We start from the raw sequence: 17,797 nt of genomic DNA, 5'->3' as shown, positions 1-17,797 counted from the left end.
GCCATCAGCATTTAAATGATTCACCACAGGTTTCAGCCAGGGCTCTCCAACCCTGTTCCTGGAGAGCAACCCTCCTATAGGTTTCAGCCAGGGCTCTCCAACCCTGTTCCTGGAGAGCAACCCTCCTATAGGTTTCAGCCAGGGCTCTCCAACCCTGTTCCTGGAGAGCAACCCTCCTATAGGTTTCAGCCAGGGCTCTCCAACCCTGTTCCTGGAGAGCAACCCTCCTATAGGTTTCAGCCAGGGCTCTCCAACCCTGTTCCTGGAGAGCAACCCTCCTATAGGTTTCAGCCAGGGCTCTCCAACCCTGTTCCTGGAGAGCAACCCTCCTATAGGTTTCAGCCAGGGCTCTCCAACCTTGTTCCTGGAGAGCAACCCTCCTATAGGTTTCAGCCAGGGCTCTCCAACCTTGTTCCTGGAGAGCAACCCTCCTATAGGTTTCAGCCAGGGCTCTCCAACCCTGTTCCTGGAGAGCAACCCTCCTATAGGTTTCAGCCAGGGCTCTCCAACCTTGTTCCTGGAGAGCAACCCTCCTATAGATTTTCGCTCCAACCCTAGTTGTAACTAACCAGATTCAGCTCATCAACCAGCTAATTATTAGAATCAGCTCATCAACCAGCTAATTATTAGAATCAGGGCTCTCAACCAGCTGTTCCTAGAATCAACCCTCCTATAGGTTTCAGCCAGGGCTCTCCAACAGTGTTCCTGGAGAGCAACCCTCCTATAGAATTTTGGAGAGGCTCCAACCCCAGTTGTAACTAACCAGATTCAGTGTTCAGGCCTGTTTAAACCTACAGGACGGAACAGTTAGGCCTGGTTTAAACCTCAGCTCATCAACAGTGTTGGAGAGGCCTGGTTTAAATCAGCAGGATCAACCACAGTGTTGGAGATCTGGTTTAAACCTACAGGACAGAACAGTGTTGAGAGGCCAAAAACCTACAGGGAGCTCCCCAGGAACAGGGTTGGAGAGGTCTGGTTTAAACCTACAGGACAGAACAGTGTTGGAGAGGCCTGGTTTGAACCTACAGGATGGTAACAGTGTTGGAGAGGCCTGGTTTAAACCTACAGGATGGTAGCTCCCCAGAACAGTGTTGGAGAGGCCTGGTTTAAACCTACAGGAGCTCCCCAGCAACAGTGTTGGAGAGCCTGGTTTAAACCTACAGGACAGGACGGAACAGTGTTGGAGAGGTCTGGTTTAAACCTACAGGATGGTAGCTCCCCAGGAACAGGGTTAGAGAGCCCTGGTTTAAACCTACAGGACATAACAGTGTTGGAGAGGTCTGGTTTAAACCTACAGGACGGAACAGTGTTGGAGAGGTCTGGTTTAAACCTACAGGAGGAGCTCCCGGAACAGTGTTGGAGAGGTCTGGTTTAAACCTACAGGATGGTAGCTCCCCAGGAACAGGGTTAGAGAGCCCTGGTTTAAACCTACAGGACATAACAGTGTTGGAGAGGTCTGGTTTAAACCTACAGGACGGAACAGTGTTGGAGAGGTCTGGTTTAAACCTACAGGACAGGACGGAACAGTGTTGGAGAGGTCTGGTTTAAACCTACAGGATGGTAGCTCCCCAGGAACAGGGTTAGAGACCCCTGGTTTAAACCTACAGGACGGAACAGTGTTGGAGAGGTCTGGTTTAAACCTACAGGATGGTAAGCTCCCCAGGAACAGGGTTAGAGACCCCTGGTTTAAACCTACAGGACGGAACAGTGTTGGAGAGGTCTGGTTTAAACCTACAGGACGGAACAGTGTTGGAGAGGTCTGGTTTAAACCTACAGGACGGAACAGTGTTGGAGAGGCCTGGTTTAAACCTACAGGACGGAACAGTGTTGGAGAGGCCTGGTTTAAACCTACAGGACGGAACAGTGTTGGAGAGGCCTGGTTTAAACCTACAGGACGGAACAGTGTTGGAGAGGCCTGGTTTAAACCTACAGGACGGAACAGTGTTGGAGAGGCCTGGTTTAAACCTACAGGACAGAACAGTGTTGGAGAGGCCTGGTTTAAACCTACAGGACAGAACAGTGTTGGAGAGGCCTGGTTTAAACCTACAGGACAGAACAGTGTTGGAGAGGCCTGGTTTAAACCTACAGGATGGTAGCTCCCCAGGAACAGGGTTAGAGACCCCTGGTTTAAACCTACAGGACAGAACAGTGTTGGAGAGGCCTGGTTTAAACCTACAGGATGGTAGCTCCCCAGGAACAGGGTTGGAGAGCCCTGGTTTCAACCTACAGGACGGTAGCTCCCCAGGAACAGGGTTGGAGAGCCCTGATTTAAGATGATCACTCAAAATGGCTGTAAGGAGGGACAAGTGTTTGCAGGTATTTATTTTTTCCCTTTCAATTAAGACAGAGATCCTTACTAATGAGGGACCTTTATTCATCAATCAAGTACAAGGGTGGAGCGAAAACCTGCAGACACTCAGCTCTCCGCGGAATGAGTTTGACAGGTGCTCTAAGGCAGCGTTTCCCAAAACCATGCCAGGAACAAGCATCCTACATCATAACATCATTTGTATCCCTCATTTCCTCAAGAGTTTCACTCCCAACACTCAGACATATTTTACAACATATTTGTGTTTAGTGAGTCTGCCAGACCAGAGGCAGGAATGACCAGGGATGTTATCTTGATACATGCGTGTCCCCAACCATTTTCCTGTCCTGCTAAGCATTCAAAATGTAATGAGTACTTTTGGGTGTTAGGGAAATGTATGGAGTAAAAAGTCCATGATTTGGAGTAAAATGTGGTAAAATATGTAAAGTACAGATACCCCCCAAAAACTACTTATGTAATACTTCAAAGTATTTACACTTAATTAAGTACGTTGCACCGCTGCAAGAAATCTTAAATCTATTGCCTTTAACTTCCAGACCGCATGTCGGCGCTAAACCGGAAGTAGGAAGCCAACGAGAGTTTGACAGTTTATTTACCCGTTTATTTAAATGTACAACATTGTAACGTTAGCATAGCCATTTGAAAAAAAATAATACAGTAACTTTAGATTAAATATTCTCAGGTGTTGGTATTTCCCAGCCTACATCCAACGAGACGCGAGGTTACGACCAACAGCAGTGGCAGTCATCATAAATTAAAACTAAACTAGATTTATATCTTAATTTATCAGTTAGCTAGCGAGCTCAGGGATTGATTTACAATGGAAGAGGTACTAATCTGAACATGTGCTAGCCACTTTTCTGCTCTGCAAACTGCTGGTTTGTTGCTATACCAAATGGTGCGGCTTGCTTGCAAGTCAAGTTGCTCAACGCATGCTAGTAACAGCAGTACTAGCTAGCTACGAATCTGTTGCTTGATAATGCTACTTTGTTTTCTAGTAGGTATCTATCGTCAGCTAACTGGCCAGCGCTAGCTAGCTAGGTGAATGAAAATTACAATAAATTAGCTGCTGTAATTTGGTTTGCATTGATTGATCGTTTTTAAAACAAGTACATTTAGTTTGAACGGTTTCTTTACTGAGAAATGGTCATTGCTATAATAAGCAGAGACATTGCCTTGCTGTTAAGGATGGCGTCATATTTGCTGAGTCCATCTTTCATAATGTAGCTTGTTGTGAAAACTGCGCTGTCACTCTTCATCATGTAGGACTCTGAAGACCCGTCCAGCCCGTCTCCATCCTGCTCCACTGAACCCCAACCCACGGTGTCCCCGGGTCCTGACAGGAACCATGGCGACCAGGAGGACAGTAACCACGGTGACCAGGAGGACAGTAACCACGGTGACCAGGAGGACAGTAACCATGGTGATCAGAAAGACAAACCGCAGGGTCGGGAGAGGGTTACTGTGAGTCTGGACATCAACAGTGAAACACCAACATTTAATATCGTAGTCAAAGAAGAAGGAGAAGACTGGGAACTAGATAATACAGGTGAGTAGATGGAGCCATGCTGCTAACTTGGGATGGGTCCCAAAGGGAATACTAATCCCTATCTACTACACTGCTCTCTATGGTCCATCGGGCTCTAATCAAAAGTGGTGCACTATATAGGGAATAGGGTGGCATGATTTGGGACTCAGTCTTGTGTGTTGCCATAAATATGAGAATGGGAGTAGCACGGGAGGTGTAAAACAATGGAGAAACACAGTAGGTATGTACAATAAACTTAGACTCAGTCCCAGCCATCACTCTGCAGGCGAGGAGATGCCCTCAACATCAGGAGAACCTGAGTCTGACTCATTTTCACTGACTATATCTGTCCTGTCTCATCCCCACAGGACAGAGTCCCAGCCATCACTCTTGAAGCTGGGGAGAGACCCTCTACATCAGGAGAACCTGAGTCTGACTCAGTCTCACTGACTATATATGTCCTGTCTTCACTCTGCAGCCATGAGAACCTGGGAGAGACCCTCTGCAGCCGGGGAGAGACATCAGGAGAACCTGAGTCTGACTCAGTCTCACTAACTATATATGTCCTGTCTTCACTCTGCAGCCGGGGAGAGACCTCAGTCTCACTGACTATATAGTCTTCACTAACTACATCAGGAGAACCTGAGTCTGACTCAGTCTCACTGACTATATATGTCCTGTCTTCACTCTGCAGCCGGGGAGAGACCCTCTACATCAGGAGAACCTGAGTCTGACTCAGTCTCACTAACTATATATGTCCTGTCTTCACTCTGCAGCCGGGAGAGACCCTCTACATCAGGAGAACCTGAGTCTGACTCAGTCTCACTGACTATATATGTCCTGTCTTCACTCTGCAGCCGGGGAGAGACCCTCTACATCAGGAGAACCTGAGTCTGACTCAGTCTCACTAACTATATATGTCCTGTCTTCACTCTGCAGCCGGGAGAGACCCTCTACATCAGGAGAACCTGAGCAACACCAGATGAAACGGAGAACTGAGACAGAAAAAGACCCACCGATGCCCAGATTGACTCAGGGAAACACTGCCAGACATTATCTGAGTCTGCAGTCTCACAAATACACAGCCGGGGAGAACCCACATCAGGAGAACCTGAGCAACACCAGATTATACCTGACCCTCTGCCCAGTGTGGGAAACACTGGACATTATCGGCGCTACAAATACACATGAGAACCCACACAGGAGAGAAGCCTTATACCTGCTCTGAGTGTGGGAAGGGCTTCACTCATCAATGTAGTTTGAGATGCCACCACCAGAAGAAACATTCTGAACAGATTAAAACTGACCCGGATGACAAGATTGGCTGCTGTTGTGGACAAGAGTTCTCTTCCAAGAATGATATGGAGGTTCACTTGAAGACAAACACTGGAGACAAGCCTTACACCTGCTGTGTGTGTAAAAAGACCTTTACTCATAAAGCATTACTGAAAGTACACCAGCGATCCCACACAGGAGAGAAGCCTTTCTCTTGCTCTCTGTGTGAGAAGAGTTTTACTCAAAAAGGAAATTTGACAACACACGAGAAGTCGCACGCCGGAGAGAAACATCCTTGCTCAGTCTGTGGAAAGAGTTTCACTCAGAAAGGCTATCTGAAGATTCATCAGCGGCTTCACTGTTCCGAAGGGGAGTTGAGTTCCTCTGTATCAAGAGCACTTGAACACCGACAGACGAGAGCTAAGGCGACTCACAGATGCCCAGACTGTGGGAAGGAGTTCCCTCAAACATATTACCTGGACAGACACATGAGAACACACACAGGAGAGAGGCCTTACCAGTGCTCTGTGTGTGGGATGAGTTTCACGCAGAAAGGAAATTTAAAAACGCATCAGAAAGTGCACACTGGTGAGAAAACGTTATGCTGTCATTGATTTATTATTATTATTATTATTGATTAATCATGATTGATGACGACGGCCTACACTCCTAACAGCTTCACATTTAGCACGTTGCATGTAAACTTTAATGGAGGTGGTAGGACCCTGGTTTGCAAGCTACAAATAGTGTGTGGGCTACAGAGTGAACAGAATATGAAATGGCATTAAATGACATTAAAACAACTAGGAAAAGGGGTATCTGAAACACACTGTTTCTTTCCCACAGGAGATTATCCCTCCAGCTCCTGGTCCACTGGTGAGGGGAGTCCCTGTACATCGGGAGAAGCTGAACAACACCAGGAGAACCACGCGGACGTCACATCTCACGGCTGCCTCGTGTGCGGCGAGGAACACTCTAACCTCCCGGAACTACACAAACACATGAGATCTCACTCGGGAGAAAAGCGCCTCGTCTGCCCTGTGTGTGGCAAGACTTACCCCAGAGAATTTGACCTCAAAATCCACCTCAGAACACACACAGGAGAGAAACCCCACGAGTGCATCGAATGCGGCAAGAGTTTTGTTCGTAAACAAGGGCTCCGGCAGCACCAGCGGACACACGACGCCAAGCCCATCGGACCGACCCGCCAGCTAGGCAGGCCAAAGCACTTAACCAGGGCTCAAATGTCCAAGAAAGTGCCTAAGATGGAGAGTGATACAGAGATGCAGGACTGCCAAGTACTATGACAATTAACCGCGACTTTGTCTCTTTAGTAGGTAGGAGTTCTTCTTCTCGCCGAAGCTGTGTCTGTGTTGTCGCCATCTCTGATCAGTTAGATAATCATGCTAACTCTCACTCATCTCATCAATCAACATATTATGATCAACACAAATGTGGTGGAAAAGTGTCCCTTTTTTGGGGGAGGTCAATTTTTCATCAATGCTGTGATGGTGCTAAGAAATCAACCGTGACTTGTGAAACGTTCCTCACTGAGAATAACCATGTCATGATTAATAAAGTAGCATTCTGGTTATGATTCCTGTTGTCTTTCAGATGGTGGTTAGTAAATGTCCAGGCAGGAGAGGACCTGAAGGACACAAGGAAGTAGTCATGTAGCTAGCTAAGCTAACGTTGGATAAGCGGTTGTTTACGTTCTCACTTCACTGACTAACGTTAGCTTGCAACTAGCTAGCGTAGCCTTTCTTTGAGCTGAACGCAACAAGGAAAGAACAACATTTGTGTTCTTCGTAGCAAAGCCAGCAACGGTGGATTAACGCTGGCACAGCGTCCTTCTCGAGATACTTTCGTGTTCATTCACAATGCATGAGGTTAGCTAACGTCAGCTAGGTAGCTAACTAGTTGGAGCCATAGATATCCTATTCAATTACAAGAGGGGCTACGCCATAAACCCTCAAAAGTTCCATAGTGGAGCCAAAAATGGCAGCCATCTTGGTCAGGGAGAAATACAAAACCAGTCTAATTGGTGTGAACGGCAGTAGGCGATGCATTTCCTGCTTTTACTGATGCAGGAAAATAAAAGGCATGTGATGTATCATAAATTACATTCAACCTAAAAATATTGGTTATATAATTGTAAATACCTGTTATACAGGTTTTATACAAATGTTCTGTATAAATTGTCTCTAAAATATATGCAAACGGACCATAAATGTCTCCATTTTTTTATTGGAAAGCTGTGACTGCAATTATATCATACAATATTAGTACTTTTTGCATTTACAAGTTATCTAGTTAATTTAAACAATTGATGTAATCATTCCTGTAAAACTGCCTGGCTAGCGAGCTAACACACATACAATGCAGATAACTTCTTCACATTAGGTGAGATTCTGCATGTTATTCTGGGTGTAACTCACAGAGATCCTATTCAATTAGTTTAGGTGAGATTCTGCATGTTATTCTGGGTGTAACTCACAGAGATCCTATTCAATTAGTTTAGGTGAGATTCTGCATGTTATTCTGGGTGTAACTCACAGAGATCCTATTCAATTAGTTTAGGTGAGATTCTGCATGTTATTCTGGGTGTAACTCACAGAGATCCTATTCAATTAGTTTAGGTGAGATTCTGCATGTTATTCTGGGTGTAACTCACAGAGATCCTATTCAATTAGTTTAGGTGAGATTCTGCATGTTATTCTGGGTGAAACTCACAGAGATCCTATTCAATTAGTTTAGGTGAGATTCTGCATGTTATTCTGGGTGTAACCCACAGAGATCCTATTCAATTAGTTTAGGTGAGATTCTGCATGTTATTCTGGGTGTAACTCACAGAGATCCTATTCAATTAGTTTAGGTGAGATTCTGCATGTTATTCTGGGTGTAACTCACAGAGATCCTATTCAATTAGTTTAGGTGAGATTCTGCATGTTATTCTGGGTGAAACTCACAGAGATCCTATTCAATTAGTTTAGGTGAGATTCTGCATGTTATTCTGGGTGTAACTCACAGAGATCCTATTCAATTACTTTAGGTGAAATTCTGCATGTTATTCTGGGTGTAACTCACAGAGATCCTATTCAATTAGTTTAGGTGAGTTTCTGCATGTTATTCTGGGTGTAACTCACAGAGATCCTATTCAATTAGTTTAGGTGAAATTCTGCATGTTATTCTGGGTGTAACTCACAGAGATCCTATTCAATTAGTTTAGGTGAAATTCTGCATGTTATTCTGGGTGTAACTCAGAGATCCTATTCAATTACTTTAGGTGAAATTCTGCATGTTATTCTGGGTGTAACTCACAGAGATCCTATTCAATTAGTTTAGGTGAAATTCTGCATGTTATTCTGGGTGTAACTCACAGAGATCCTATTCAATTAGTTTAGGTGAGATTCTGCATGTTATTCTGGGTGTAACTCACAGAGATCCTATTCAATTAGTTTAGGTGAGATTCTGCATGTTATTCTGGGTGTAACTCAGAGATCCTATTCAATTAGTTTAGGTGAAATTCTGCATGTTATTCTGGGTGTAACTCACAGAGATCCTATTCAATTAGTTTAGGTGAGATTCTGCGTGTTATTCTGGGTGTAACTCACAGAGATCCTATTCAATTAGTTTAGGTGAGATTCTGCATGTTATTCTGGGTGTAACTCACAGAGATCCTATTCAATTAGTTTAGGTGAGATTCTGCATGTTATTCTGGGTGTAACTCACAGAGATCCTATTCAATTAGTTTAGGTGAAATTCTGCATGTTATTCTGGGTGTAACTCAGAGATCCTATTCAATTAGTTTAGGTGAGATTCTGCATGTTATTCTGGGTGTAACTCAGAGATCCTATTCAATTACTTTAGGTGAAATTCTGCATGTTATTCTGGGTGTAACTCACAGAGATCCTATTCAATTAGTTTAGGTGAAATTCTGCATGTTATTCTGGGTGTAACTCACAGAGATCCTATTCAATTAGTTTAGGTGAGATTCTGCATGTTATTCTGGGTGTAACTCACAGAGATCCTATTCAATTAGTTTAGGTGAGATTCTGCATGTTATTCTGGGTGTAACTCAGAGATCCTATTCAATTAGTTTAGGTGAAATTCTGCATGTTATTCTGGGTGTAACTCACAGAGATCCTATTCAATTAGTTTAGGTGAGATTCTGCATGTTATTCTGGGTGTAACTCACAGAGATCCTATTCAATTAGTTTAGGTGAGATTCTGCATGTTATTCTGGGTGTAACTCACAGAGATCCTATTCAATTAGTTTAGGTGAGATTCTGCATGTTATTCTGGGTGTAACTCACAGAGATCCTATTCAATTAGTTTAGGTGAAATTCTGCATGTTATTCTGGGTGTAACTCAGAGATCCTATTCAATTAGTTTAGGTGAGATTCTGCATGTTATTCTGGGTGTAACTCACAGAGATCCTATTCAATTAGTTTAGGTGAGATTCTGCATGTTATTCTGGGTGTAACTCACATAGATCCTATTCAATTAGTTTAGGTGAGATTCTGCATGTTATTCTGGGTGTAACTCACAGAGATCCTATTCAATTAGTTTAGGTGAGATTCTGCATGTTATTCTGGGTATAACTCACAGAGATCCTATTCAATTAGTTTAGGTGAGATTCTGCATGTTATTCTGGGTATAACTCACAGAGATCCTATTCAATTAGTTTAGGTGAGATTCTGCATGTTATTCTGGGTGTAACTCACAGAGATCCTATTCAATTAGATTAGGTGAGATTCTACATGTTATTCTGGGTGTAAGAACCTGTGAGGGAAACCATGACCGCTAGACTGTAAGTCAGGTTTAGGGTCAATTTGAATTGAAGGCAGTCAATTCAGGATGCGATTTGAATGGATAATGGAAAAACGTAAAAAATATATATATCTTTTATTTTTCAATTTATTGAGAAGACATTGAAAATAATGCTTTTTCTTTCAATTATTGAATTAGATTGTCAGTTTACATCCTGAAAGGATTGACTTCAACTCAAATTGACCCCAACCCAGGTGTAAGTGGTTATGAGTGACTGAAAGCCTGGTTTATCACACTTAGTTTAGCACAGCTCAACATTAGTAACGTTACATCATGGAACACTTCGCATCAAAGAAACAACTGTAGCGGTAACCCCCTGTATATAGCCTCCACATTGACTCTGTACCGGTACCCCCTGTATATAGCCTCCACATTGACTCTGTACCGGTACCCCCTGTATATAGTCTCCACATTGTTATTTTACTGCTGCTCTTTCATTATTTGTTAATTTTTTTGTGTGTGCGTATTTTTTCTTAAAACTGCATTGTTGGTTAATTAATGGCTTGTAAAATACGCGTTTCACTGTAAGGTCTGTTGTATTCGGCGCATGTGACAAATAATTGATTTGATTTGACAATGGCAGCACTACTATCTCTGCCCTCTTTCAGAAGTGTGCACGTGGTCACGACCCCTCATGCATTTAAAGCCATTGGATTGGTGCAAGCATGGCTCGAGGGAGTTTCCACCATATTCCCTTTACACCAATCCATTCCTTTAAATACACGAGCGGGAGTGCGCGAGTGCACAAGGATAGAGAATCCGAACTTCTTCCGACATGTTATATTTTCCACCACCTGTTCGTCTGTTATGTGTTTCGTTCCTGATATATTTTATAAGATCAAAACTAACTCTGCACAAAGCTTCTGTTTGTCGTAAAGACTTACGTCAAACAACCCATTGTTTTCTTGTCATCCATTTGCATCGTCTGTATTATTATTATTTCACCTCATTGATGTTACTTATTGTGCCAATAAATCCCCAGTGACTTACATGTTACTCACTGATCATATGTCCTGATGCAATACAAGAGCATTGTGGGGACAAACATCTTATGTGTTTATTATCTATAAAACCACTAGTGACATGTTACTCACTGATCATATGTCCTGATGCAATACAAGAGCATTGTGGGGACAAACATCTTATGTGTTTATTATCTATAAAACCACTAGTGACATGTTACTCACTGATCATATGTCCTGATGCAATACAAAAGCATTGTGGGGACAAACATCTTATGTGTTTATTATCTATAAAACCACTAGTGACATGTTACTCACTGATCATATGTCCTGATGCAATACAAGAGCATTGTGGGGACAAACATCTTATGTGTTTATTATCTATAAAACCACTAGTGACATGTTACTCACTGCAATACATATGTGTTTATTATCTATAAAACCACTAGTGACATGTTACTCACTGATCATATGTCCTGATGCAATACAAAAGCATTGTGGGGATAAACATCTTATGTGTTTATTATCTATAAAACCACTAGTGACATGTTACTCACTGATTATCATTGTGGGGACAAACATCTTATGTATAAAACCACTAGTGACATGTTACTCACTGATCATATGTCCTGATGCAATACAAGAGCATTGTGGGGACAAACATCTTATGTGTTTATTATCTATAAAACCACTAGTGACATGTTACTCACTGATCATATGTCCTGATGCAATACAAGAGCATTGTGGGGACAAACATCTTATGTGTTTATTATCTATAAAACCACTAGTGACATGTTACTCACTGATCATATGTCCTGATGCAATACAAGAGCATTGTGGGGATCTTATGTGTTTATTATCTATAAAACATGTGATTTAAGAAACAGTGTCAGTAGGCTACTTAGTATACTGATATATTGTAACAGGCTTTGGACATTGTCTTTCCCATCCAGCCCAGATGATGACAGTACAGGTGCATCCAAGAGGCGGAAAAATAAACAGCTTCTATTTCCAGGCCATCAGATTGTTAATTAGTGACCATTAGCCGGCCTCTGCCCAGTACCCTGCCTGGTACTCTACACTGCACCTTACAGACAGACTGCTTCCTAACACTGGTCACTTTAATCATATTTACATACTGTTTTAATTAGTGACCATTAGCCGGCCTCTGCCCAGTACCCTGCCTGGTACTCTACACTGCACCTTACAGACAGACTGCTTCCTAACACTGGTCACTTTAATCATATTTACATACTGTTTTAATTAGTGACCATTAGCCGGCCTCTGCCCAGTACCCTGCCTGGTACTCTACACTGCACCTTACAGACAGACTGCTTCCTAACACTGGTCACTTTAATCATATTTACATACTGTTTTAATTAGTGACCATTAGCCGGCCTCTGCCCAGTACCCTGCCTGGTACTCTACACTGCACCTTACAGACAGACTGCTTCCTAACACTGGTCACTTTAATCATATTTACATACTGTTTTAATTAGTGACCATTAGCCGGCCTCTGCCCAGTACCCTGCCTGGTACTCTACACTGCACCTTACAGACAGACTGCTTCCTAACACTGGTCACTTTAATCATATTTACATACTGTTTTAATTAGTGACCATTAGAAACCTCTGCCCAGTACCCTGCCTGGTACTCTACACTGCACCTTACAGACAGACTGCTTCCTAACACTGGTCACTTTAATCATATTTACATACTGTTTTAATTAGTGACCATTAGCCGGCCTCTGCCCAGTACCCTGCCTGGTACTCTACACTGCACCTTACAGACAGACTGCTTCCTAACACTGGTCACTTTAATCATATTTACATACTGTTTTAATTAGTGACCATTAGCCGGCCTCTGCCCAGTACCCTGCCTGGTACTCTACACTGCACCTTACAGACAGACTGCTTCCTAACACTGGTCACTTTAATCATATTTACATACTGTTTTAATTAGTGACCATTATCTGCCCAGTACCCTGCCTGGTACTCTACACTGCACCTTACAGACAGACTGCTTCCTAACACTGGTCACTTTAATCATATTTACATACTGTTTTAATTAGTGACCATTAGCCGGCCTCTGCCCAGTACCCTGCCTGGTACTCTACACTGCACCTTACAGACAGACTGCTTCCTAACACTGGTCACTTTAATCATATTTACATACTGTTTTAATTAGTGACCATTAGCCGGCCTCTGCCCAGTACCCTGCCTGGTACTCTACACTGCACCTTACAGACAGACTGCTTCCTAACACTGGTCACTTTAATCATATTTACATACTGTTTTAATTAGTGACCATTAGCCGGCCTCTGCCCAGTACCCTGCCTGGTACTCTACACTGCACCTTACAGACAGACTGCTTCCTAACACTGGTCACTTTAATCATATTTACATACTGTTTTAATTAGTGACCATTAGCCGGCCTCTGCCCAGTACCCTGCCTGGTACTCTACACTGCACCTTACAGACAGACTGCTTCCTAACACTGGTCACTTTAATCATATTTACATACTGTTTTAATTAGTGACCATTAGCCGGCCTCTGCCCAGTACCCTGCCTGGTACTCTACACTGCACCTTACAGACAGACTGCTTCCTAACACTGGTCACTTTAATCATATTTACATACTGTTTTAATTAGTGACCATTAGCCACCTCTGCCCAGTACCCTGCCTGGTACTCTACACTGCACCTTACAGACAGACTGCTTCCTAACACTGGTCACTTTAATCATATTTACATACTGTTTTAATTAGTGACCATTAGCCGGCCTCTGCCCAGTACCCTGCCTGGTACTCTACACTGCACCTTACAGACAGACTGCTTCCTAACACTGGTCACTTTAATCATATTTACATACTGTTTTAATTAGTGACCATTAGCCGGCCTCTGCCCAGTACCCTGCCTGGTACTCTACACTGCACCTTACAGACAGACTGCTTCCTAACACTGGTCACTTTAATCATATTTACATACTGTTTTAATTAGTGACCATTAGCCGGCCTCTGCCCAGTACCCTGCCTGGTACTCTACACTGCACCTTACAGACAGACTGCTTCCTAACACTGGTCACTTTAATCATATTTACATACTGTTTTAATTAGTGACCATTAGCCGGCCTCTGCCCAGTACCCTGCCTGGTACTCTACACTGCACCTTACAGACAGACTGCTTCCTAACACTGGTCACTTTAATCATATTTACATACTGTTTTAATTAGTGACCATTAGCCGGCCTCTGCCCAGTACCCTGCCTGGTACTCTACACTGCACCTTACAGACAGACTGCTTCCTAACACTGGTCACTTTAATCATATTTACATACTGTTTTAATTAGTGACCATTAGCCGGCCTCTGCCCAGTACCCTGCCTGGTACTCTACACTGCACCTTACAGACAGACTGCTTCCTAACACTGGTCACTTTAATCATATTTACATACTGTTTTAATTAGTGACCATTAGCCGGCCTCTGCCCAGTACCCTGCCTGGTACTCTACACTGCACCTTACAGACAGACTGCTTCCTAACACTGGTCACTTTAATCATATTTACATACTGTTTTAATTAGTGACCATTAGCCGGCCTCTGCCCAGTACCCTGCCTGGTACTCTACACTGCACCTTACAGACAGACTGCTTCCTAACACTGGTCACTTTAATCATATTTACATACTGTTTTAATTAGTGACCATTAGCCGGCCTCTGCCCAGTACCCTGCCTGGTACTCTACACTGCACCTTACAGACAGACTGCTTCCTAACACTGGTCACTTTAATCATATTTACATACTGTTTTAATTAGTGACCATTAGCCGGCCTCTGCCCAGTACCCTGCCTGGTACTCTACACTGCACCTTACAGACAGACTGCTTCCTAACACTGGTCACTTTAATCATATTTACATACTGTTTTAATTAGTGACCATTAGCCGGCCTCTGCCCAGTACCCTGCCTGGTACTCTACACTGCACCTTACAGACAGACTGCTTCCTAACACTGGTCACTTTAATCATATTTACATACTGTTTTAATTAGTGACCATTAGCCGGCCTCTGCCCAGTACCCTGCCTGGTACTCTACACTGCACCTTACAGACAGACTGCTTCCTAACACTGGTCACTTTAATCATATTTACATACTGTTTTAATTAGTGACCATTAGCCGGCCTCTGCCCAGTACCCTGCCTGGTACTCTACACTGCACCTTACAGACAGACTGCTTCCTAACACTGGTCACTTTAATCATATTTACATACTGTTTTAATTAGTGACCATTACTCTGCCCAGTACCCTGCCTGGTACTCTACACTGCACCTTACAGACAGACTGCTTCCTAACACTGGTCACTTTAATCATATTTACATACTGTTTTAATTAGTGACCATTAGCCGGCCTCTGCCCAGTACCCTGCCTGGTACTCTACACTGCACCTTACAGACAGACTGCTTCCTAACACTGGTCACTTTAATCATATTTACATACTGTTTTAATTAGTGACCATTAGCCGGCCTCTGCCCAGTACCCTGCCTGGTACTCTACACTGCACCTTACAGACAGACTGCTTCCTAACACTGGTCACTTTAATCATATTTACATACTGTTTTAATTAGTGACCATTAGCCGGCCTCTGCCCAGTACCCTGCCTGGTACTCTACACTGCACCTTACAGACAGACTGCTTCCTAACACTGGTCACTTTAATCATATTTACATACTGTTTTAATTAGTGACCATTAGCCGGCCTCTGCCCAGTACCCTGCCTGGTACTCTACACTGCACCTTACAGACAGACTGCTTCCTAACACTGGTCACTTTAATCATATTTACATACTGTTTTAATTAGTGACCATTGCCTCTGCCCAGTACCCTGCCTGGTACTCTACACTGCACCTTACAGACAGACTGCTTCCTAACACTGGTCACTTTAATCATATTTACATACTGTTTTAATTAGTGACCATTAGCCGGCCTCTGCCCAGTACCCTGCCTGGTACTCTACACTGCACCTTACAGACAGACTGCTTCCTAACACTGGTCACTTTAATCATATTTACATACTGTTTTAATTAGTGACCATTAGGCCTCTGCCCAGTACCCTGCCTGGTACTCTACACTGCACCTTACAGACAGACTGCTTCCTAACACTGGTCACTTTAATCATATTTACATACTGTTTTAATTAGTGACCATTAGCCGGCCTCTGCCCAGTACCCTGCCTGGTACTCTACACTGCACCTTACAGACAGACTGCTTCCTAACACTGGTCACTTTAATCATATTTACATACTGTTTTAATTAGTGACCATTGCCTCTGCCCAGTACCCTGCCTGGTACTCTACACTGCACCTTACAGACAGACTGCTTCCTAACACTGGTCACTTTAATCATATTTACATACTGTTTTAATTAGTGACCATTAGCCGGCCTCTGCCCAGTACCCTGCCTGGTACTCTACACTGCACCTTACAGACAGACTGCTTCCTAACACTGGTCACTTTAATCATATTTACATACTGTTTTAATTAGTGACCATTAGCCGGCCTCTGCCCAGTACCCTGCCTGGTACTCTACACTGCACCTTACAGACAGACTGCTTCCTAACACTGGTCACTTTAATCATATTTACATACTGTTTTAATTAGTGACCATTAGCACCTCTGCCCAGTACCCTGCCTGGTACTCTACACTGCACCTTACAGACAGACTGCTTCCTAACACTGGTCACTTTAATCATATTTACATACTGTTTTAATTAGTGACCATTAGCCGGCCTCTGCCCAGTACCCTGCCTGGTACTCTACACTGCACCTTACAGACAGACTGCTTCCTAACACTGGTCACTTTAATCATATTTACATACTGTTTTAATTAGTGACCACACTTCATACTCTGCCCAGTACCCTGCCTGGTACTCTATTACAGACAGACTGCTTCCTAATGGTATTTAATATACTGTCTATACACTTTAATCATATTAATACATACTGTCTATACACACCTTATATATTAATATACTGTCTATACACACCTTATATATTAATATACTGTCTATACACACCTTATATATTAATATACTGTCTATACTGTCTTATATATTAATATACTGTCTTACACACATATATTAATATACTGTCTATACACACTTATATATTAATATACTGTCTATACACACCTTATAGATTAACTATACTGTCTATACACACTTATATATTAATATACTGTCTATACACACCTTATATATTAATATACTGTCTATACACACTTATATATTATATAATATACTTATATATTAATACTGTCTATACACACCTTATATATTAATATACTGTCTATACACACCTTATATATTAATATACTGTCTATACACACCTTATATATTAATATACTGTCTATACACACCTTATATATTAATATACTGTCTATACACACCTTATATATTAATATACTGTCTATACACACCTTATATATTAATATACTGTCTATACACACCTTATATATTAATATACTGTCTATACACACCTTATATATTAATATACTGTCTATACACACCTTATATATTAATATACTGTCTATACACACTGTATATATTAATATACTGTCTATACACACCTTATATATTAATATACTGTCTATACACACCTTATATATTAATATACTGTCTATACACACCTTATATATTAATATACTGTCTATACACACCTTATATATTAATATACTGTCTATACACACCTTATATATTAATATACTGTCTATACACACCTTATATATTAATATACTGTCTATACACACCTTATATATTAATATACTGTCTATACACACCTTATATATTAATATACTGTCTATACACACTGTATATATTAATATT

The 17,797-nt window shown here is 42.3% G+C and overlaps 1 protein-coding gene across 1 annotated transcript; it reads left to right on the top strand.

Moving 5' to 3' along the window:
- The first annotated feature begins 5,025 nt into the window (after positions 1–5,025).
- On the top strand, positions 5,026–6,729 carry LOC124025678 (zinc finger protein 567-like). The gene is made up of 2 exons (XM_046339020.1): positions 5,026–5,720; positions 5,979–6,729. Exons 1-2 carry the CDS (start codon positions 5,045–5,047, stop codon positions 6,437–6,439), a joined length of 1,137 nt encoding a protein of 378 aa, XP_046194976.1. The 5' UTR covers positions 5,026–5,044; the 3' UTR covers positions 6,440–6,729.
- Positions 6,730–17,797: the final 11,068 nt, after the last annotated feature.

This window comes from Oncorhynchus gorbuscha, unplaced genomic scaffold (assembly GCF_021184085.1).
Source record: "Oncorhynchus gorbuscha isolate QuinsamMale2020 ecotype Even-year unplaced genomic scaffold, OgorEven_v1.0 Un_scaffold_2341, whole genome shotgun sequence".
NCBI classification, from domain to species: domain Eukaryota; kingdom Metazoa; phylum Chordata; class Actinopteri; order Salmoniformes; family Salmonidae; genus Oncorhynchus; species Oncorhynchus gorbuscha.
This window is presented reverse-complemented; position numbering and strand designations above follow the sequence as displayed.